The sequence below is a fragment of the Arctopsyche grandis genome, chromosome 2, assembly GCF_051622035.1.
Source record: "Arctopsyche grandis isolate Sample6627 chromosome 2, ASM5162203v2, whole genome shotgun sequence".
NCBI lineage: Eukaryota > Metazoa > Arthropoda > Insecta > Trichoptera > Hydropsychidae > Arctopsyche > Arctopsyche grandis.
Genome location: NC_135356.1, coordinates 10933054 through 10958776, shown reverse-complemented (window position 1 = coordinate 10958776; position 25723 = coordinate 10933054). Strand labels below are relative to the sequence as shown.

The window sequence follows — 25723 nt, the reverse complement described above, 5'->3', positions numbered from 1 at the left end:
GAGCATGTTGTACGATATGTTTTACGCTTAGTATAGCGATTAAAGATGGGTGAGAGATATGACATGGTGAAGTGAATGAAGAGGTTGAAATGGCACTGGATGGGTTGACCAGCTACAGAAATGCTGGAATGGTACCTAAGAGAGTGATGATGATGATGAGTGAGATGGATTGTAGAAGTAGGGAAAATGTGTGGGATTAGTTGGATGAGGTTGCTTAACCCTTTGAATGCTGACCAACGCCGATCGGCGTTTTGCCAACAAGTCCCATGAGCCTGAAAAATGCCGATAGGCGTTGTACTTTAAGGATATACAAAGTAAACAAGAATAATACCCGCTAAGCCTCCCCAGGTAGCATTGAAAAAAGAGGACACCTATAAGGGGAGGTACCATTTCCGGTCAACTTAAAAATTTGAAAAAAATTTTACGTCGTATCGATAAAAATTTCAGGAACCGATACTAAGTTTCAGTTCGATAGGACTAATGGTGTTCAAAAAATCACCAAAATACACAGACACACACACACATTTTTTTCTAGATCATGAACACGTGATCAGTGATCGATTCTGAGTTCAAATCAGTCAAAATCTCGAGTTTGAATTTTCACGTGATCACAAAACTTCATATATTGTTACTATGTACATAGATAAAGTAAAAATGCATTAAACATGGGTCATGTAATCCATGTCATTCATTTGTCGACGTTTATAAAGACTGGTTTACACAGGAATTTCTGAATTTATAACCATAGAATTTCCCGATGGAAATCCCTAACTGCTGAGTATTACATTTCAACAACAATGAAGAAGATGGAACTAGTTTTGGAAAAATACATTCATTAATTGAATTTTGTTTATTTTATATTGTTTCAAGATATATGTATATACTAGAGAGTCTAAACACACCATTACAAAACTCGAAATCCTCGGCTGTAGTTATCTAGGGTTTATTTGGATTAACTACAATTTTTATACCTGCTTTTTATTGGATTTTTAAATAATTCTAGTGCAAAATTTTCAGCATGGTGGGTTTTCAACAGAAAAGACGTCAGCAATCAGAGGTTTAAAGAGATAAATGGGGGGGGCTTACATCTAAATAAAATAGATTATTTAACAAAAATATGTACACTACCCAATCAATCCATTAAAAAATAATACAATTAATAGTAAAGGTATAAAAAAGTTTATTTCATAATAATATTCATAAAAATTTAACATGTAAATGCATTTAAATGGAACGTAACAATTTAATTCAACATTGTTACAACCTAATAAAATATTTATTAACTATAATATGGCACAATATTTCAATTATGTATGTATGTACATATGCAGTACAAAACATGTATCAAAAATAGATTTCTTATAATTAATAGTTTTTTTTTTTTGTAAAAATCTTTGGTATAATAATGGCACATAAATGGAATACAATAAAATTAATTTAATAGGTAACGAGTACGATGAACGTCTCACAGATCTTCCTTTTCGTTCAGAACGATGGGGAACGACGTCGGCGACACCTGAACGGAGTCTTCGGTGTCGCTTATATATCCGTCTTCACCTGTGTAATGCGTCGGGTAAACCAACAATGGCGATACTGACAGCCCTATTAAATCTCTATGGGGAAAATGTTCACTCCATGACGATTCGGGATGCCTGTCGAACATGATCGGCAGATATTCGTCAACGGGCAACAAATTCGAGAGTGGTTCGGCGTCCAACAACTTACGAGCTCCTCTATTGCTGAGCAAATATGCTAAAGTCCAGTAAGAGTAGCCAGCTTTGACTAAGGAAGGCGAAACATTTGGCTCGTCTTCATCCTGTAATCGTTTCCGACCTATGTAACTGTAATTAAAATAATTTCTCGTTAATATGTTAAATCTTCTACTATGTCTAATACGAAGGTCATTTTTTTTAAAGTAAGTATCGCTTTCTTTTAAACTGATAAAAAAAACCTTATTTTTACAATGAAAATATATCACTAACTATTTGTCAACATAAAACTAGTTGATTTTCCTTTAATTTCAAGAAGATATAAAAGTTGGACGGCGACAGATCCGGACTGTACAGACTGTCATAAATTCTCATGTTGAAACTTTGGTTATTTTTGAGTAGATAATCAGTTGCAGAATTGGCATTAGATACAGTGAATGAAATGTTGATTAAAAACATCGTAGGCACACAAAAGCTTGGAGCTAATTGACGACGTTTCAAAACATTTGGATTGTTAATAAATATACATATGCAAACGATTCTTATTTAGGATATATGACCTTCATATATAAGAGTAATTGTATTGGTATTACATACATTAGATCCCATTCTATGTTGTTGTGTTGGATTTGTTCCCGCACACGTTGCAGCTTTAGTCTAAAGTACGGTTCAAAGCGTATGTCGTCTTCCAGAACCATTACCTCTGCGTGATTAGCATCTACGACCTGAAGATAGTAAAGGTTTGTTTTAGTATTCCATGTATAATATTCACACGTTTACATATTATTAAGCTTTTTATTCATTTCAATACTTCGATACAGCATACAAAGTGGATACTATTCAGTAAATCGACTAATAATAAGGTTTAATCTCTAAAAATTAACAACGACATGATGGAGAGAGTCAATCATTTCAGATATCTTGAATGCTGTCTGAGTGAAACGTGTGAAAGTAATCAGGAAATTTACACTAGAGTTAAGTAAGTGAGAGCTGCATTCTTAAAAATGTCCTAAGCACGCGTGATCTCAGCATAGCACTCCGATTTAGGGCGAAAACACACTGAGTGGTATGGGCGTCACGTGTCCTTGGCTTCCCGCTGTGACCGTAAATAGTGGGTGTTCCCCAAACCAAATTCGGGTGTAGTTGCACGTGCAGAATGCATATGTTTGGAAGGTCGCACGTGTATGAATATCCATATGCAACCGACAAGTTTCTCCTGAATTCCCTCAAATATGGGATTCATCGTTATCGATCACTGTCAAGCAAGGATAAAATATCACCGAAAACACTCCAGAGGGTGATTTTTGGGATTGTGTACCATGTATATGGGATAGGGGTGCTTTGTTTTTTTCGCACGTGTAAAAATATCTAAAAAAAAACACGTATCACGTACCACTCGGTGTGTTTTCGCCATTAGACTATTATAATGTTTTCAGCATCCTCCTGTATGGGACAGAAGCGGGTCTGGTTCACGGCGTCGAAAGTCGAAAGATCGAAAAGTAAATATCGGAAAGCAAAGATCGAAAATCGAAAGATCTTAAGTCGAAAGATCGAAAAGAATGTATGCATGGTAAATTCTCTCTCTTTTTGTCGTACAGCCTTGCTTAATGTGCGCGGGCCGGATACTGGAGGAAAAGCCTGTTCCTCTTGTATCCTGCTCGCGTAAATTAAGTGAAGCTGTACGACGGATGGAAGGTGGAGTTTTACCACACGCCACTGATATATTATATTTATTTATAAGCTAATTTAAAAATACATCTTAATTATTATACTTAACTCTAAAATTTATAATTAACTTATATGTACTGTCCCTCACAGAGGTGTCTCTTCGCACCTCGCAGGAATGCATCCATGTTTTTAGAAGACCTGACGCACTCAGGGAGGGCATTATACATGAGCACACCCCTGTGAAAAACACCCCCAGCCGTCTTATTCTTTCTTACTCTACTTACAACTAGTTTGTCCTTATTTCTAGTGTAAAAACTATGCTAATCTCTATTCCTTATTATATAATCATCAAAATACTTAGGCAATAACTTATGATCTAACTTATAAACAAAAGACAATGTACTAATATTTAGACTGATTCTAATACTCATCTAACATACTTCCAATACTCTTAAATCTACTCGCATTCAAAATACCTCTCATAGCTTTATTCTGTATTTTTTGCATTTTTTCTAAATCTTGGCCACTAAACAAATTAAGCACAGTGGCACAACAAACCACATGTGGCAAGACAATTGAATTAAACACTAAAATTTTACTTTTTTTACTTAAAATATTTCTTAATCTACATAATACACCAACTTTTCTAGCCATTTTTTTATTATATAGTCAGCGTGCATTTTAAAATTTAGTCCTGAATCTATGTATACACCTAAGTATTTTATATTTTCAACTTTTTCAATTAACTTATCATCGATTCTAATTTCATTCAATATATTTTTATTTTTACCATTCAACCACATCATTTTTCTTTTATTCACATTCAACTTTAATTTATTTTCACACAACCAGTCATTCACATAATTTAATTCTATATTTAAAATCTCAGACATTACATCAACATTCTTTCCAATTATATATATCAATGTATCATCTGCAAACAAATGTATTTTACACCTCTTAATTACCTTAACAATATCATTTATATATAATATGAATAATATATATACTATCCGCTCTTCATATATATGCATGGTAAGCGAAAATTTTCGATTTTTCGACTTTCGCTGCGGTGACGGTCACCGGACAGAAGCATGACTAATGTCATGCAGGCTTAGATGTCGACATACAATTGAAGGATTCTGAGAATGTCATGGATGGCACATAGAGCCAACGCCAAGGTACTTGCCCTGGTGGGTAAACATGTTGAAATGCTCAATAACGTGAAAAGGCGCAAATTAGAGTATCTTGTACATGTGATGGAATCAGAAATACGACCTAGTAATCCAGGGAAAGATCACAGTTGGCACTGGCGGAAATCATCAAGGTTGAAGAACCTTTGACAGTGGTACGACCTCAGCACCCGAGCACTATTTAGAGTGGACAGAGTACATATAGGAGTTCTAGTTGCCAACATTCTAAGAGGACGAAGCACACGAAGACTAAGACAAAACATCAAACCTACACTATGAAGGTTATTTTTTTTGCTTATGGTGGTTGATTCATCAATATCAACAAAATTTTGATATTGATTAATCAATTTTGATATTGAAAACAGGTGCTAGAACGCCACAAAAATACATTGTATCTGTATGTATGTATATGATGCTACCTGCACATCGGGATAAATTTTCATTTCAGTGAATTAACGTGTATTATTGCACGCACAATGAACAGTTAATTGAGGGTGAAATTTGTCTTTTGTTAGAAATGCACAAAACAATATATTTATGTACATACAATATATGTCATGAACTACATATGTGAATTATTGAAAATAATTTAAATAGGAATAGAAAAATGGTATAATCTGCAAAACTATTTTTTAAATACATTAATTTGGGGTCTAACTCACGGGCCCGAATGTGAAACGCCCGAAAACGCAAATATCGAAAATCGAAAGATCTTAAGTCGAAAGATAAAAAAAGGGTGCATGTTAAACGGTACATACTCACTTAATTTGCGCGAGCAGGATACAACAGGAACAAGAGGAACAAGCTTTTCCTCCCGTATCCTGCGCGCGCACATTAAACAAGGCTGTATGACAAAAAGAGAGATAATTTCACCGCATGCCACTCATATATATTATATATATGTACATAGTACGTTTACCATGCACCCTTTTTTTTTGATCTTTCGACTTAAGGTCTTTCGATTTTCGATCTTTGCCTTCCGATATTTGCTTTTTCGGGCTTTTCACTTTCAGTCCCGTGAGGTAGACCCCAGAAAAACACATGCATATCTACACATGACTCAATTCAAAATGAGTTTGATTATTTGTCTCTCAAAAATTATTATTTTTAATACGATTTTATAGGATTGAAGTGTAATGCTTATTATATGTACGTATGCATATCTCAAATACAAAAGAAATTTGACAATTAGGTATTGGAATATAAATAAAAAATAAATAAAGTTACTACGTAAATAGATAAAGTAAAAAATGTATCAGTCGGATGAGGAATTTATGTAGATTATTAAAAAAAAAGATACTCACATCTTTCCATATTACATAGTGGCTCAAAAAACATCCGATTTCTCCTAACGTCATCGGCCTAAAATGATTTTATTAAAATTTAATTGGGAATAGTAAAACGTCTCTATAGAGATGATACAAAATCTTTTAACTCACCGACTGTGATACGGATCCAAATAATTGGACATCAATTTCACACCCCAAGTTTCCAAAGCAGCATCGTCTAAACTTCTGAAATCATAAAATTGAAATTCAATACATAAAACACAAATAAATAATTCATCTTATAGCGCAGAGCATCGTAACCTGTAATATGTGTTCTCCGAACAGCACTTCGGCCTAATGCGTGCGAGTGAGATCGCGTGTGAGGGAGAAAACCGATGTTAGTTAGTGTTTTGTCCCTATGCATATACGGAATAACTAGCGACTACCGATGAAGTACATACGTATGTACGTAGCTGAAAACTCTACGAGTCGTAAACAATATGTGCCGCTAGTATCCAGAGGTTACGATGCTCTATTATAGCGAATAGCGAAATATTAAGAAGGCTGTACACCCAAAACCTTAATTTTGTTGCCGTTCCTTTCTTCGATATATGTATATATTGAGTGAATGCGACAATATATATCAATATATATATATTGAGTGAATGCGACAGTTGCGCTTCGACCAGATAATACGTATTTTAAATCGACAAAATCGAGGTTATGTATTCTCCAATTTTCTCCTCCGAAACTGGACTAATTTTCAAAAAAATTTCATCATCGGTATGAGAAAGATATTTTCTATGCAACTGTGCGCGTATTTTTTTTTAAATCGACCGTTAAATAAGCACGCTGAACTCTTTTCGTGGGTGTAAAAAAGAGGCGATTTTATAGATGTTTGGCGGCTCCTAGCTCCTATAAAAAAAACTAATCAAAAAAATAAAAGCACAGATGCATGCCAATGGTGGATATCCATAGCATATTAAAAATTCATTTCTATAGTGCCATAATTGAGGAAGGGAGAAGTGTAATACGTTTGTATGGACAAGGCGCTGGTGTCCAGCCCTCTTAATAATAGACATTGTAAAAAACTGCCTCGTAAAAATTTTCCATCGGAAAAAAGTGTATGGAAATGCATATGAATAGCGGAAAGATTTTACATTTACATAGTATTTTTCAATTTTAAATTAATCTACATGTACAGCTAACTATAAATATTTTAATACATAATAAATTTGAAAAATCACTCATTTTTAAATGGATATGCATAATACATATGTATGTCGATATCATATTCCCTATCAGTGGATCGGAATTATTCAAAATTAAACGCAATAAAGTGTCGATATTAAATGCATGTTTTTAAATAGAAAATTTGAAAATGAAAATGAGCTTATTTCACTTTGTTGTGAAACGACTCGAATATAAATAATCATATATGGGTCAACATCGACGGAATATTTCCACATTACGCTCGCATTCAACATATACATACACACATATATACATATAAAAGCAGCTGAATTATGAAAATCGCATCAGTTTGCAGTTTAGTTTTGTCAACATGTCAAATGTCTCAGCGAATTCAGTGACGGAATCCATTCCTCGTCTGCACTATCAGCTGGGCGTGTACTCCTTGGTTGCACTCTGTGCAATCTCAGTGGGGATCAACGTTCGCGTTCTATTCAGTGTATTCTGGCTACCAAAACCATTGAAGACAATCCTGAAGATCAATTTGAGCTTGGCGGCTGCCGACGCATACTCTTCCTTGACCGTGGCCATTGGATTGATAATAAATAGCTACCTTCCGACTGTAATTCTGATCAAATCGTACACTATCTGTCCATTTTTGGCGCTGGAAGCCTTCAGGTTAATGCAATAATATTATATTAGTGGAATTTTGATTTTCTCTCTTCCATTCGGGCCTCGCGAGGATGTTTTGTATTTAAGGCTGGTTCTTATATAATTGTATACTGGTGCTGGCTGTGGATGTGTATTCTGTTTATTTGATATTTTTTATTTCTTATCTCACATTCATTTTTAAGTATTACTAACTGAACCCGGTATGCGTTGCAATGCCAAAATAACGCATGCAATTCCCGTACCCTATCCCGTTCCCCATAAGTAAATGTTTCAGTTTCAAATTAATACTTAATAATCAAATTAAATTACAGTAATGATAATTTGTCGGAAAAACGCAGGCGGCGAACTCATTTGAAATTATTCAATTGTTTGTTTATTTTACCCTAACAACGCAGGTGGCGATGCGAACACATTTGAAATCATTGCGTTGCAATGCCACTCATTCCTGTTTTCCCGTTTCCGATTTTTTTTACAGAAACCATCGCGGATATACACAATAACTCATGTAAGTTTCATCGCAATCGGTTGAATGGTATAGGAACGCATACGTGACAGACAGACAAATGATGAAATATCATCGCATTGATTAGGACATATTAAGTTATTAAATAAAAAAAAATTAAAAGAAATGTGTCGGTCCTGTGTTCGATCCGCACACGGTCGTATTTTTTTTAAATGCCTTTTAAGCATATTTAATTGTTTAAAATGAAAAAAAAGGTAAAAACTACCTACATATATAAACTATATAAACCACCAATAGAAAAATTAATTAATTGAATAAATTTTCAATAGAATCGAAACGACTATTATAATACGGCAAGCGTTTTCATATTTTTATGCTTTTGCTTTTCTCTTTTTAGTATGTATTTTTATTTTGCATATTTTCCTTGTTTTCTTGTGTATGTAGACCATTGTGGCGCATACGTAGATATGTTTCTTATGTAGACCATTGTGTAATGCCAAAATGGTCCAAAACTACAAATAAATGATATTTTAATACCGTATAAAATTAGTCTTGGAAATTTATTGTATTTCAGTGAAAATATCATAGCCTCATGTTTTTCATTTAGTGATGGAGAATAATTATATTAGAAATCATGTATTATAATTGATTATAGATTGGGTGGGATCATCATTACAGTGCTGCATCTATTACTTGTGGCTGTGAATCACTACATAGGCATCACCAAACCATTGCACGTCTTGTTGATTATGTCGAGACGCATCACAAACTTCATTCTTTTTCTCATATGGACAATTCCGATCGGATTTTTCTTTCTGTACTTCACCATCGTTGAAAATGACGGCTTTCAAACTGCCACGTGCACTTACAGGTGAGTACGAATCAGCGACACTATACATATTTTTCAACGTCGTCCTTCCATTCAATTGTTGATAATTTCAGATTTCTACGTAAGATGCGATTCCGACTGATTTTTTCATCGCTGTTCTTCGGACCGTTCTTAATAATATTTGCTATATACGTCAGCATTTTTATCACCATAAAAAAGAATCAAGCATCACATAACGATTATATTTTGACAATGCGAAATAAATCAATTCGTCGATATACTTCACAGAAAATGGTATATATAATAAATCAATTAATAAACATAAAAACACAAAGATATGATATGAGTGACCAAACCATAGCAATGGATATGAGTGATCTCAACAATTAACTCATTATGGACCGCCCGAATTTTTCGAAAATTCTATCAGAGTCCGTATATTTTTCACAAAAGAATTGTAAAAATATTAAACTACTAAACTTTTCTCTCAATTAAATTTAAAATTGGAATATAGCTTTTTTATAGTTGTCTTTAACCATATAAATTATCAGATCAGTGTTTCTCAAGCTGTGGTGATTGCTGTATTCAATTTTGTATAAAATTTATATACGTACATTTCAGTATATGAGCCGTTATATTTGAAAGTGGCGGAAAGAAGCCAATTCTCAGTTCCAAACACTATTTCTGTTTGATTTAATTCACAAATTGCTATCACTTATTTTAATTCGATTTGTCCAGAATCTCGGAAAAGCAGAATAAACGTATTACAGGCAACCTATATTTTTAAATATAATTAAACGATTATAAAGAATGAAAAATTAAGTTTGAGAAGTATGTATGCTACGCGAGAAAAAACCAGTGAATTTCGATATCTGAGGATTTGAAATTTTTTCTGGATTTTTAGCGATAACCATTTCTTGGAAAAAATGTCAAACTTTAAACCATAGAAATATGTATATTTTTACATTTATTTATCGATATTTTGTATACAGATATACTGGTATGTTATCTTTGATTGGAAGTTTGAAACCAAATCTTTTAAATAATACTTTTTTTGTACAAAGTTTGGAAGATTTAAAAAAACACAGGCTGTTTTGACAGCCTTTGAATGTAATTTTATTAAAAACACAGCGTTAAAGGCCCATAGTGAGTTAAGTTAAATAAAACCAAAAAATTCTGATGAGTTAAGTTAAATGATAAAATGGTTTATGTATATCCATAACTATAATTTGAACGTCACTTCAAAATTGGTTTGCATATATGTATGTATGATAAAACATGCATAGTTGCCGAATGGAACCAACCCATATTTGGGTATATTTTCATGACATTAGGTGTAAAGAAAACTGAAAAAAAATTGTCATATGTTATAGAAATAGTAATGACACTATAATGTTGTTTTTAATGAGTTATTTTTTTATAAAATTACATATGTATACACATACACATGGGATGGTTTCATTAGGCAAAACTATGTACAATATGTCTGTAAAATAAATATATATATATGTATGTATAGCAGCAGCGACTATTGAAACAGTGTATAATTGGAAAATATATAAAAACGCTGCGCACAACGACAATGATACTGGGAAGTTATATTATGGGATGGTCGCTGGCGATCGCATACTTTTTGCTAGTTTGTGATGACTGCAAATTCGCATTTGATAGTCTGGATAAAACGACGACATTCTTTGTGTGCGTGCTCACTAACATTTTCGTGATTGCCAAGACAATTGTAAATCCTCTGATATACTCGCAAAGAATGAAGGAGATTAAGGTAAAGATAGATCTTTCACTATATAAACTTTATCTACATAAATACATATACAAAGTATCAATATATCATCATTTACAACCATTCACCATATACCTCTCTGTTTTCATCCATCTCATCCCACACGTTATCCTGATTTCGTCTAACCATCTTCCTTTCACCATTTTACATTCTTCTTTTGTTGACCTTTCCCCATTGCCATTTCAATCTCTTCACACTTCGCAATATCAACTACTCTTGTCATACTTCTCACCCACGTATTCCGTTTCCTATATCTTCTCGTTATGCAGAGTCTACAGTGTTCCATACTTCTTTGAGAGCACTGGATTTTGAGTAACATCTTGGCGTTCAATGTCCAAGTTTCACATCCATACGTCATCATATAATAGTAATAGGAAGTAGATTTGTCAGAAGTTGCCAGATTTGCAAATCAGTTGAATTTTATCTTGGCGGCTAAGCGAACGATGTGGCCGACTAAAAAATACTAGGAAACATTTAAAATCAATTAAATTACATGTATATACTAAAAATGCATACACTGATTGGATTCCAGATCGCGACTGCGAAAATGGACTACGCATTGGGACGAGCAATCTGTCACAGACGGGAAGTTCAAAACGGATACAGGGCAAACAACCAGTCGACAAATTACGATACAACATTCGTATAAATTATTACAAACGAGCGTGTGAAATAATTTCACTTTTGCACAAATGTCGCAACTTACTTTCCATCTACAGCCTCTATTAACTTGACGTCCAGCCCAATCTGTTCAAAACACATGTACATCTTCTGCTTCCTGTCGGGTCGACGCAACAGGTTTATCATGTAGACTTCGTCGAATCCCATCTTGTCCATCGTGGGTAGACTTGTGTACCGATCAAACATTCTATCCAAAGTCAGGAGGCTCTCGTCGTATATGGATTCAACTTTCAAGTTCGTCAACTGCACCCGGTCAGTTTCTAAGGAGTCTTTCTTGTCCAACGGCACCATTATATAGCCATATATCTTATCGTTGCATATGTTCAAAGCGACATCTGAAATGATATACCATTGGATTCGGTTACATTTTGAACGATTTAACTACATATGTGTTGCATTACAGAGTGGAGTGGCAACGCTTAAACAGTTAGTAATTTGATAATGAACAATAAGTGTAAAAAAAGCATACTATGATATCATTATGCTACAAAAATCTTTTCTTTTTAGGATATTTTCAACTAGGTGAGATTTATTTGACATCAAGAAAGTCTCTTTTAAATAAAAATTTAGGCTTGGTTTGGTTTCAACGAGATTAGGATGGATACAAACTGTACAAAGTTCTATGCAATTTTTGGGGATATTACCTGACCTTCACACAAGAAATACTTTCGAGAAAATATTTCTTTTTCAATTCAAATTACTAACCGTATAATTGTTTCCACTCTATTCTATATGCATTGAAGTTGATCGAATAATGTTTTATTTAAACATAGGATAAACATTGACTATAAATCATGGATTAATTATTTGACTAAAGCAAAATTAAAGATATATTCATGGGTCATTCGAAATATGTACAATCTTGAATATAAACTTATGTAAACTTAGCTATCATATTTAAAATCATTTACCGCTCGAACTAGAACGTTGAGAAAAAAAATATTAAAATTGAAAACTAGCGTTACCATAAACGTGGTAAAGAGAAAAATTAGCTCATAGTATTACGGGAAAAATATATATTTTTGACTTTAAAATTTGCTAGATAATCAATTATAGGCATTGTAAAGCAATAAAAAAATCGCAATCAATGGAAAAAAACATCTGACTATTGATTGCAATACTCACTCTGAGTATAGCAATACTAGATTTTGAGTTAAACACTGCAAAAGCCAAAAAAATGTATTAATCTCATAAACGAGAGCGAATTCACAAAAAATATTATCATATTCGAATCCAGTGGGTCAAACTTAGTAACAATTGATTAGTCTTCACTCTGAAAACTCAAAAGCGTGATTTTTTTATCTACTAAATGTTGAAGTTGAAGTTGAAGTTTTTGTATTAGTCAAGTATAGATATACCAGATCTAAGTAAAATCAAGAAAGATCCTGTGATTAAATAGAAACAAAGTGACATTCATAGCTCTTTAAACTTTTGTCAAATGATATGTAATTGTAGACTTAATACACATTGTGAATACATTATTGTTGAAAAAAATTTTGAATGAATATTTGTAAAATATAGATGTACTAGATTTATTAGCAGAAACAGCGAAGGCTATTATATCGTCTATGGGTCCGTCGTAGCTATTTATTTTACTAGGATTGTAAGTCAATTCATCAGCTGTACGTCTCCTCAAATTTATCAAGACGGCAGAATGGATCATAGGCACTTTAAAACATCCAATATCTTTCCTATCTAATATATCTTTGTATTCATCAGTTCTTTTGTAATAATAGTTTTCGGTCATTCCACACCTTGAACAAAATAAAGTGTTTTAATTTTCATTATATTTTTCCATTCTGATTTGCAAGAATGTGTGTTACCAAAAGTTTGAATATAGTCCATCGGATTTTAGCATGGGTGCTACAATATTTAAATTTTTTAAAACGAGATCTTTTAACGTGGAACTCTGGGTTATAAAGATATCAGCGTCTATCATCTGAAATAGTAAGAGAAGTTTTATATGACTAGCATTTGATTTTTATGAATATTTGATTTTATGAATCTCTTACAAATAAAAAGTCTGCCCAAACGTTTCTAGCGTGATTTAAAGCCATTTCTCTTAATGAAATAACATGTTCAAAACGACTTTTGGACCAATGAGCGAGACTTTCTTCATCTGCAAAATTTCCTAAACTTGTTTCATCCATCTCAGTTTGTATATTGTGATAATTATTTCCTTCTTTGTTAAGCCAGAGTTTTAACACTTCTATTGTCCGATCGTTATTGTGATCGCTCTTAATCCTAAATAAACAAATAAAAAACACATGAATATGAAAATTGTATGTAAATGTACAATAAAATCGAAGGGGTCATCAACTTTAGTTACTTATCTCGAATAATAACAAAAAGCTACTGATAACACGACTCTGTGGCACTATTCTTATCATAGGATTCATTGTATAAATGTCTATTAAAATATAGAGAAAATTAATAATGGAATGATTTTATCAAAATTTATGAAATTGGTAAATAAGTTAAATTTTTTAATAATTCCACAGATAAATCAAAAAAATCATTTAAATTTCAGGTATATTTTTAAATTTTATGATTATAATATATGTATTTAATTTTAAGTCAAATAAAAAAAAATAGTTAATAATAATAATAATTAAAAATTATCGACTAAACAAATTGCTCATGTTTAAAATTGAACAAAGTTTTATAAAAATATGGAATATTTTGGGCAAAAAGTTTGTCTTGTAAAATCGTGCGATGTAATTGAGTACCAAAATCGAAAAATATACATACTAAATTTAACTTTTAACTTTTTAAAGTCTTATAACGTGAATTGTTTTAAAATTGACCTTAGTACTTGATAATAAAAACGGCATCGTGGTGTTACACTGAAATTAGTAAATTTTAAAGTACAATAAAATGGAATTACTTGGCTCACCATAATGATATCCGGTCTTTGGGATAGTCTAGGTTAGAAAGCAAACTCAAAGTGTAAGGCAGCGTGTGTTCCTTATTTCGAGCTAACATTGCAATTAATATGGTCGGCCATCTGTCAACATCGTCTTCTGTCACGACCAGGTAGGAAGAAGATAGTAAAAGCAATAAAAAAAGAAATAGTCCCGGAAGCCGCATCCTGTCATCACAATGAAACGTCACTCACCAGCTGTATGTAACGCAATCTCATAAACGGCCATTGTCCATTGCAAAGCCGCAAGTAACATTTTCAATCATAAATAAGGTTTTATGAATGATATAGATATTAACCATAGACGTTCACCAACTAAATAAAATCATAAAATTACGAAAATAACAATTATTAAATCATGTATCGCTTATCGTTACATGTTATAATAAGGTGACCATTTTTTTCAAATTGAAAACGGCTTGTATTTAAACGATTAGTATAATAACTAAAATATCAATATAAAATATAAGTAATTAGTATAATAAAAGATCAGCATAGAATATAAACAATCGGTAATATAATACCAAAGCAAATCACCATTTCGATGAAAAAATGTCATTGGTATATTTGATAACCAACCCTATCTACTCGCGTGGGTGTTGGCTTAAATATAATACTAATTAAAGTATTTATTAACCGAACCTAACATAACTTTAAATAAATAAAACCAATCCTAACGTAACCTAACCTAACCTAATCTTAAATAAATAAAACCAATCCTTTTTTTTGTTACGCTGGTAGGCAGTCTTCAGAAGACACCCTACTCTCCACACTGCAAGATAGTGCTGGATTTTACCGGCTAAACGTCATCCCCAATCTTCACTCTTTGGACAGAGGCAAATCCAGGAAATTTCTAGTGAGGTTATAGGACGGGTGATAGGTTTTGACCGATTCCTGGCCTATAGAAACTCAGTTGAGTTTTGAAGAGGATCTTTATTGCTCAATTAATACATGTGTATTTTTATGTACGGTGACGGAGATAATTGCTCGTCATCGGAGGAGTGAGTAGTTTGAGCTCCCGAAGCTCACTCGCATCTGGGGATGATGCGCTGGTTTATATAGTCGTTAATTACGTTCTGGAAGCTTTCTACGGATCAAGGTTTGGTGCTCGGCTCCGGGGAGGGGGGGGGGTCCCGCGTACCCGCGTACTCGTAATTGAGTATCTAGAGCGAGTTTATGGTGTCTTTGTCCTAGTTCGAACTAAAGTATTTCGTCCAAGGTTGACTTTACGTGTTCGAACAAAACACGATTATATAATTTGTACAGCTCGAGTTTGATGTGGGAAATAGGTGCTATTATCGACCCAGTTTTGTAATAGTACAAGTTGTGCTATATTTCTAAAGTTTAATGTCTAAAATAATTAGATTAGTTACAAAGACACATAGCCCACACAACAGATTTGAAAAAAAAACATTATCAGCAAATATAAAAATTCAACGAAAATAATTTGTGTGTGTGGGGGGGGGGGGGGGTTTAAAATTACTTAATATATATATATATATATATATATATATATATATATATATATATATATATATATATATATATATATATATAATATATACATAGTACCGTTTACCATTGATCTTTGCCTTCGGATATTTGCGTTTTCGGGCGTTTCACTTTTGGGCCCGTGAGGGATACCGCCAGTTCCCATATTGCAACCCGTGGTTGCTATTTAGGAACTGGACATGGAGATATCGGTAGTAGATATCGTGTGTGTGGACAGCGCCATTTGATGAAATATTATGAATCTTAATCAAATTGATTATTCATTACTTTGTCTGTACTAGCAAAACCTGCAACAAGTTTAGAATGTTGATCAGAAGCTTTTTCCAAAAAAAAAAAGGTTTTATAACTATAAAATGACCAACTTTTGTCCCCTTTTGGAAAAAGTTAAAATGACATCCCTGTGCAAATTCTTATAAAAATAAACCAAAATGCAAAAACAACAATGGTTATCAAAATATTATTAACGAATGCAATGTTATTCATATATGTTCTTTATAATACAAAGACGGAAAAAAAACTCATCACTCAATAGCTTTGTGTCAAAATTAATTTTGTGTGTTTGGCAGACCTGTGTGTTTGTCTGCTGATATTGACAGCTCGCTGAGGACCGACACACCTACGATCGTTTGCACAATCAAACACTTGTCACTGACACCATGGCAGCTACAGGAGAAACCTTGACGATAGCCAGAGGTATTTTGTATTTAGTCAACGTATTATAAGAATTTATTATCAAATTTAGCGCCAAAAATAATTCAAATAGTTGTCTTCTTACATCCCTCCTTTACGGTTTTCAAAGTTATCCTTCAATGTATCAGGTGCGTTGTCATGGTGAAGCACCTATCTAGTCACCACTTACAATATTCATCAGTCATATTCATTAGTCATCAACATTGAAGTATAATGTATAGAATAGTCATTCCTAACAAAAGTATCGCTTAAAAGCGAGCCATCGAAGAGAGAGACGGAAAGTCAGAAGAGAGACAAAAGAGTGAGGAAAAAAAATTCGTCCCTTACAACAACTGGACAAAACAGCTGACATCTCCGAGCACACGGATTTTTTGTGGCAACATTTGTAGATAGTCAATGTAGATAAAGTAATAATAACTGTTTTTCAATGAGTGAGGCTGGTCCGAACATCTAGCACGTGCACATACAGATGTGCACGTGCTAGATGTACTAAATCTCCGTCTGCACGGAGTTTTAGTAGCAACATTTTTGGAAGCTGAGAGCGCTTCTACCCATTCTACTTCAATAGTCATCAATCAAAATATAAAATGTACAAATCGGATCAAAATTTCCAAGATTTTACTTTCGCACTGTCAATCGATGATTTTCATATAACGCGTTCCTCAGTTTTGGGTGTTCTAGTTCAAAACAAAAATCACTTTTCACTATAGTATGAATAATTCGAACCGTTGTTTAATCTGTGTTTCGCTCATAGATCGCATTAACTATAAATCTGTAAGGGCACAATCCAGTTAAAAAATTGCTTTCCGGATACGTTATTATTGACCTTTTGGATGTATCAGTGTATTGAAAGATCTATGTACTTTCCGAATAAAGTACACCGTTAGATATATATATATATATATATATATATATATATATATATATATATATATATATATATATATATATATATATATATATATATATATATATATATATATATATATATATATATATATATATATATATATATATATATATATATATATATATATATATATATATATATATATATATATTACCGTTGATTTAATTTGAATTGAATTACTAACTTTCAGATATTAAAAGATCGATCGAACTGTTGGAGAAGCTTCAGCTGAGTGGCGAAGTCCCAGCTACCAAACTGGCTGCACTCCAAAAAGTACTTCAGAGTGATTTTCTCAATGCAGTCAGAGAAGTCTATGAGCATGTGTATGAAACAGTAGACATTCAAGGTATTATATGTACATGTGGTCTTTTTAATTCCCTATTTTCCTTTAATTATTTATACTGAAAGTTAAAGGTGCTGCCGATGATTACTTTCTAATCTTCTCATGAGTTTCTTATGCCAAAGCTGTCACAAAAGATCATCCCAATACTATCTTAATATGAATGGTTTAACCGTTGGGAATCTTCTTCGTCTCTCTAGGCATGTCTGAACTGGGAAAACTTTATGCAGAGAGAACAGTCTCTCTCATCTTTTATTAAAAAGATTAGAAATAAATATATACTTGAGATATTTACGTCGCAAGAATGGCATTGAAAAACTGTACTCCAAACGAAAATAATTAGATTGACCTCTGATTACAGATTGACTAATTTATTGCAGGTTCTGCCGATATTAGAGCGTCAGCTACGGCTAAAGCGACTGTGGCTGCCTTCGCTGCTTCTGAGGGTCACGCCCATCCGAGGGTGGTGGAGTTGCCGAAGACCGAAGAGGGACTCGGCTTCAATGTGATGGGTGGCAAAGAGCAGAACTCTCCCATTTACATATCACGTATCATTCCCGGTGGAGTCGCTGATAGACATGGTGGCTTGAAGCGAGGCGATCAACTTTTGTCGGTGAACGGTGTTGTAAGTTGATTTATACTGAATACTAATTCTCTGATAGTTTAAAGACTGCCAAAGGATACATATTATTATTACCATTCATGTGATCCAATACCTTTAATTTATTTTATTTTTTACATATATAAATGTGTATATATATATGTGACCAGGAAGGTCTGACAGGTAGACCCCAATGCGCCTTCCTAGACAAATAATTAACATTGCAGCATTTTTATTACATAAATCACTGTATTTCGAGAGGCTGAAGAACACGAAATTAATTAATCCATTGGGACGTTTATGGATTTTTCTTGTACATAAATTTTTACATATTGTACATAAATCAAATTCAGATATTTGTGATAGCGGGTAGGGTGATTTTTGCCAATTTGAGAAAACGTTTCAACAATGAATATCAGATAAATTGGCAAACTCTGATAAGAAACAATCGACTTGGAGTCAAAAATATCCAAGTCTAACCAGCAGTATTTAAGGTCAGCAGATCGAACCCGGTAATCTCTCAGTGCTAAACATAAACGCAACCACCGAGCCATACTGCTGGCTTATTATGTATTTAAATATACTTTAGGAAAGGCGGCTTAGCCAATTTCCCGTGATGCTGTTATCGGGTTGGCCCTCAGCGGCATCCATGGTATTAAAGTTGTACGTATATAAATTTTTAAAATCATATTCAAATAGTGGTGACAGTGGGCAGAATGGTTTTTGCCAATTTGATGAGGTGTTTCAACAATGAATTCAGATAAATTGGCAAACTGGTAGGAAACGTTCAAGTCTGACTAGCAGTACTCGGAATAAGTTCTAAGATCAAGCTTGAGGATGAATTGAATGTTATTTTATTTATTTCAGTCGGTGGAAGGGGAAAATCACGAAAAAGCTGTAGAGCTGTTGAAACAAGCAGCCGGATCCGTCAAGTTGGTGGTCCGTTACACTCCCAAGGTTTTGGAAGAGATGGAGATGAGGTTTGACAAGCAGCGAGCTACGCGACGGCGACATAATTACTAATAAAACTGCTTTTGCGCATTATTGCAGCATTCCCATGTCGCATTTTCAAATTATTACTACTGCGAATATTTTATGTATTTGTGCATATATACTCTTCACCTTATTATAATATTAGTATTACGAGACAAGCAAATTTGACACACACTAAATATTTACCCGGATGTTCGCAATTGTAGAACGAGTCAATAAGACAGTTTCTATTGACTTTTAAATAATTTCACGTTTCGAGTAGTGGAATTACTATAACACCGATTTAGTAATAATAAGTTTCTAATAAGTATAGTATTCAAATTATTCCCATTATGTGATTGATTGAATTGGGTGAGTGTAATTTAAATTTATTCGATGAATGTATTACTCGATTTTCATAATGAAGATTTTTGATATTTGATAAATAGGCAGTAAAAACGACTTGCTTGCTTTTGGAAGTTTGAATCGTTTGATATTAAAAAAAATAATAAGATTGATTTATTATCGACGTAACTGGACGAGGTCTAAAGTGAAGTTTGTTTGGGTTTTGGACCATAATTCCAGTCAATTTACTCGTATCATTACAAATTCACATTTTAAGGCATCCACTTTCATAGTATGTTGGGTCTACAAGGCACCGTTTTTATTTGCCCATATATCATATTTTGTTGCTACGAAATACTTTATTGACTTAATTGTATCATTGTTATTTAAAAAATATATTTCTTTTTGATTATCAATAAGTGTTTAATTTTTGTGTGCGTCAATTATTTATACACACGTGGTTCTTTTCCTGTTTCCTTTTTTTTCATTCCAGGGAATCCACCTTGAAATCAGGTACGATATCATTCTATATTTTTAGGTAATGGTATAATGGGAAACTATTCAATGAAAAATCGTATGTATATATGTATGTACATATGTTTTTGATATTCCTTAGTCACTGATAGAAATCATCAGATGAAACGGAATTTGAATTGAAAATATATATGTTTGATTCATATAAAGTCAATAAAATAAATAAACAAATGCATCAATATGTTTTATTTATAAAACAGGTAGGTAAAAAAGGATAATTTAAATAAAATTATGCTAGTTGAGAAGCTGGGTAGAAAAAAGTGAATTTTTCATGAGATCGAAATTCTAAGTCAGTGATTCTGATTTACTTTTGAAGGAAAAATTTAAAATGGAGAAATATGTATAATAAATAATCTTTTTTTAAAACAAATAAATTATTCTTCTATCCATCTCCTCAATATTCTAATATGTATGACTATCCTAACAAAACATTTTATTGCTGAATTGTAATCAGACGTGCCTTTGCCTAAAGGAACCGAATCAATATGTATTTTTAAACTTTTCAGATTTTAAACATTGTCAGATTGTTGTTACGTTTTATGAGTTAAATATAGCACATTAGTTCCGTTCGGCAAAACTACATCGAATTATAATTCAAGATATATATCTAAATACAATAGAATATATTGAAATAACATAACAGAGAGGTCTAAGTATGTCTTTATAATATAACTGGAATGATAAATGTAAAATATATGTATGTATGTAAATATAATATTTTTAGCACATAGAGAATAATATTTAATAAAGGGCTTTTAAATTTTGAAGAGTTCATTAACAACACTATTCTATATACATATTTTATGTACATAGTTAAAAAAGAAGGCACTTTAAAGGAACAATCGATTCCAAAATTACTTTTATTGTAACGAGTTTTATAATCTCACCGATGGGTGAACTTGAAGTCATTTTATCACCAACAGTGGATCTACAATTTACGTTGAGTATTGTAAATGAAAAAAATAAGGCACGTAATAGTATAGAGAGAATCAAATATATAAACTACTCACTATTTACATATGTATGTATGTAATAGTTTAAAATATTAAATATAGATATTATACTAGAAATAATAATAAAAATAGAGATTCAAACAAACAATGAGAATGCGGCTTGAGAGGCTAACCGATAAAAAAGCATACATATTTGTCAATATACACACTACATACATATATCATATATTGCATGGCTACAAAATTCCTTAAACCCTTTAACACCACTTAACAAACGTACATATGTATGTATAAGTAAATAATGACCTAAATATATTGATATTAGAAATAATAATGATTGCAATAAATATACTCGCAATCGTCAATGAATATTATTTATACATATAATATACAATTTTAGTGTTACACCCATAAATGAATACAAGGTAACCAAATTAATAATAAATATAGCATAATATCTCTATTACTTCTTTGGAAAGTCAATTTAAAGTTTTATTTTTATAATATTAAAAATATATTAATATGCATTGATTGCTTCACTTTTTTACATAGCACAATTGAATCTTATACACCTATTAAATATTATATTATTGTAATGGCATATTCATAATATATATATATATATATATATATATATATATATATATATATATATATATATATATATATATATATATATATATATATATATATATGTGTGTGTATGTATGTATGTACACAGGTAAGGTTTGAAGTTGGCATTGGAAATTTATCCCCGGTTTGAATTGTTGTGTAAAACAATTGAATGAATTTTTAAAAAACTTTCGATTTTTTTTTATTTGCATTAGGTTTCTTCACTTTTGAATGAAATTCTGAAAACATGATTTGATCACTAAACCTATGTCTTTTATGTAAAATTATTATATTTTATTAAATACTAGCCGAATTGCCTTACGTTTCTTGGGAGAGTGACAAATTAGAACGAAAAAAAATGAAACGAATGTAAAAATTATACTTTTGGTATTGGCACCAGAATCTTAACCATTTCAGTAACCGTCCATGTTCCGAATCTTAATAAGATGAGACCAGAGAAATGATATAAATAATAGAAGTGGATTTAGGCGTTATATTGTTGACAAGTGACGATTGTCCTAAATAATTTTAGCATCAGTCGAATTTGATACTTGGTGGTCGACGTATGTCCGATAAAAACTTCTATGAGCAAGTGCATCTTTAAAAATTGTACGATGCATTCAAAAACACACAATAAACAACGTGGGATAATTTTTTTTAAATAAATTGATCATTTAAGTAACATATTATTCAATTAACATCGTGTATGAAAGTTTTCATGAAAGCGTCATGGCGACAGCTAGCATTCGGCAATACGCATACAATATTGCGTAGTTTTGGAAACGGTACGCGTGTTATTGAAACAAGAATTGTATGTATTCGAAAGGGCGCTTCTATTATTATAAGACAGTGTGATAAATTTGGTGGTTTTCAATTGAAAAAAGTACATTTGAGTATCTTTATATATGTATAATAAGTTGTCATCTTGTACGTGGGACATGCTCTGATTAGTCCGTAGTGCGCTCTGATTAATAAACAATGTTTTAAACCGCTCAACGGGTCTCATTTTACTATACCGCCTGTGTTTCCTGACAACCAGATCCTACGTACATATCTACATAGGTTATCATCTGTGTCATCTATATATAATCCCTGTATCATGTTTTTATTTTGCTTAACCCTTTGCCCGCGGCAATAAATATAGCGAACAAGCTCTGTATGTGGCACCTTTTTCGCGAATTTGGCAATCGAGTTTTCGACCTTAAATACAGATTTTAATATTTACTCAAGTAACCAGATATGTTAATTAATACATAAAGTATTATTTTAAACAATAAAATACATAATATATCTCGTAGTTTTGGTTTAATTGTCAAATAATCATTCTTCATACAATTGAGACGTATCGTCTCAATTGTATGAAGACGTGACGTCACATAAACGAGGTTCCAGTATGGTTCCACAAAAAACTAATTTTTACTGGTATATATTCATTTTAAGCAAATTGAATAGATGGCATTCAACTCTCAGTAATATATTCAACCAATTTTGAACCTTAAAACGGTTGAAATAGGCGCATATAAGCCTCAAAATCCCGTGCAAAGTTCAGAAATTCTATGGAAGACAGCCGCGCTACAGACTTGTCGCCCAAAGCTTCCATTGAAGACGGCCGCGGGCAAACGGTTAAGCGATTTACATCTCTAGGCAAATGGTCAAACACAGACAGAATACGCGGGACAGATAGCACGGGGCTATTATGATAGTAATTAATAGATAGTTTGTATATACGTCAAAGCATATATATATATATACATGGATTCTCATACGAATTTTATAAATTCGTTTAAATTATATTTACAAACATGATTAAAAACAATGAGCTTATATTTAAGAATCGCCCAGACCGCAGAAACAATTATATCAGTTCAATACACACCCCCATTTGAAATTTTTTATATGTACATACATATGTCTTAAATGTCGAAAACATTATCATGAATCAGTGATTCAATCCAATTTTGAATAAAAGAAAACACGTACAATGTATAAAATAATTTCCGGTAACGTATTACAGAATTAAATTACTATAAGATACTGGGTAACAATCACTCAGATTTTAAGTATAAGGTAAAGCTCGAGGTTTTGTAACGACACAGTAACTAACAGCTTCGGAACAATGATGTGTTCGAACAAATAAACCATTTGACAAATTGGGGTTGAAACAATAGTTTAAAAAAATCGTCATTTCTTTCGCTTTACCTTATATTTAAAGCACAATTTTTCTTTTTATTACGTCTTCTTTCAATTACATCTTGATCTTTCATGCAAAGAATATATAAATATGCATAAAAAAGATGGCGTTCAGGCCAAGTCGACAGCTTGTAGTATGTACATATAAAGTGAAAAGATGTGTATACAGTATACATAGGTACAGTTGATACTGAATATATATAAAATATAAACTACAACTTATTTAACAACTCATGTACTACTGATATATCATCGGGGTGGAAGAGTATTTAAAGTCACAATATCGATTCAATTTCAATAATTATCAATAAATTAAACGGTATAAAAAGTCAAATTCTATTATTCGCTCTTTAGCTGCTATTAAAATAAATATTTGGTGAAATGAAATCACAGATATACTAGCAGATGTGGATTTTTAATGGTAAAAAATATTAATTGGTAAATATTTAAAATGTAAATCTGAACGATTGTGAATTTTTGGTATTCAAAATATTTATTTGGTCCTTAAATATAATTATTCAAAAAAAAAGTAGTTAAATTTGAGTTACAGTCCCAGGACAGAATATTACGCCACCCCGATTGAACCGCATTCGCGCCCATTTGTAACGATTATAAATAATTCACAATAAGATCATTTGGGCTAGTTTTTTTGTAAGCTCATCCTTATTTGCTACTATATTCACCAACAAAAAATAATACAGCATTATCCTTCAAAATATCTTCAAAAATAAAAGTGAAATGATAGAAATGAGTTTGCTCCTGAATTACGTAAAGCACATACGAGCGTTTCTGCGAAGATTTTTTTTTATTCCGTAAACAACATCATGATTTTTTCTTTTGCTGCAGCTTTACTATATTTTTAAGGTATGTTGATGATTAATTTGTAAAAAAATTACTTTCATTAATGTTTTAAATTGATTGTGAGTCTTAAATAGATTATTTTTTAGACTAGTCGAAAAGCAATTCTTTTTAAAGAAATAAATGCAAGTATTATAGCATTAATAAAAACTGGAATGTTTTATAAACATAAAATCGCGACAATAGAGGGTGTAAGTAATACGACTGTTTGCAAAATAAGGAAACATCTGGAACAAAGTGGCGATCCCACTTTGGGTACCTGGTACCTGGACCATCGACGCTATAGAGTCTATAGCGTCTATAGTATAGACCCCCCAAATTCACCCCAAAAGGGAATATTTTGATAACAACTTACCCTAAAAATATAGTAAGGCTGCAGCAAAAGAAAAAATCACAGTGTTGTTAAAGAAATAATAAAAAATCTTCGCAGAAACGCTTGTATATGCTTTACGTAATTCAGATGCAAACTCATTTCACTTTTATTTTTGAAAATATTTTGAAGGATAATGTTGTATTATTATTTGTTGGTGAATAGAGTAGCAAATAAGGATAAGCTTACAAAAAAAATTAGCCCAAAAGATCTTATTATGAATTATTTATAACCGTTACAAATGGGCGTGAACGCCATTCAATCGGGGTGACTTAATATTCTGTCCTGGGACTGTATGTAGTTTATGTTAATATAAAAAATTAAATTGTAGGAATAACAATTTTAAATGAAATATAAATAGTTTATGTCAAAATAGTATCAATGAATATATGTAAAACTCATAAATGCAATTGGATTAGTAAAGCATAATTATAAATGTTT

The 25723-nt window shown here is 32.2% G+C and overlaps 3 protein-coding genes across 3 annotated transcripts; 2 read left to right on the top strand and 1 right to left on the bottom strand.

Moving 5' to 3' along the window:
* Positions 1-866: 866 nt before the first annotated feature.
* On the bottom strand, positions 867-14625 carry LOC143922897 (glycosyltransferase 25 family member). Its single transcript, XM_077446296.1, has 9 exons — positions 14369-14625; positions 13485-13716; positions 13296-13411; positions 13000-13226; positions 11498-11807; positions 6010-6084; positions 5875-5932; positions 2307-2434; positions 867-1841 (listed from the first exon to the last, which is right to left on the bottom strand). Exons 1-9 carry the CDS (start codon positions 14560-14562, stop codon positions 1466-1468), a joined length of 1716 nt encoding a protein of 571 aa, XP_077302422.1. The 5' UTR covers positions 14563-14625; the 3' UTR covers positions 867-1465.
* On the top strand, positions 8824-12957 carry LOC143922898 (uncharacterized). Its single transcript, XM_077446297.1, has 4 exons — positions 8824-9035; positions 9107-9287; positions 10513-10773; positions 11324-12957. Exons 1-4 carry the CDS (start codon positions 8914-8916, stop codon positions 11438-11440), a joined length of 681 nt encoding a protein of 226 aa, XP_077302423.1. The 5' UTR covers positions 8824-8913; the 3' UTR covers positions 11441-12957.
* Positions 14626-16384: 1759 nt separating the features above from the next.
* Positions 16385-20451, top strand: LOC143922997 (protein lin-7 homolog C-like). The gene is made up of 4 exons (XM_077446477.1): positions 16385-16600; positions 17698-17853; positions 18228-18472; positions 19316-20451. Exons 1-4 carry the CDS (start codon positions 16564-16566, stop codon positions 19469-19471), a joined length of 594 nt encoding a protein of 197 aa, XP_077302603.1. The 5' UTR covers positions 16385-16563; the 3' UTR covers positions 19472-20451.
* Positions 20452-25723: the final 5272 nt, after the last annotated feature.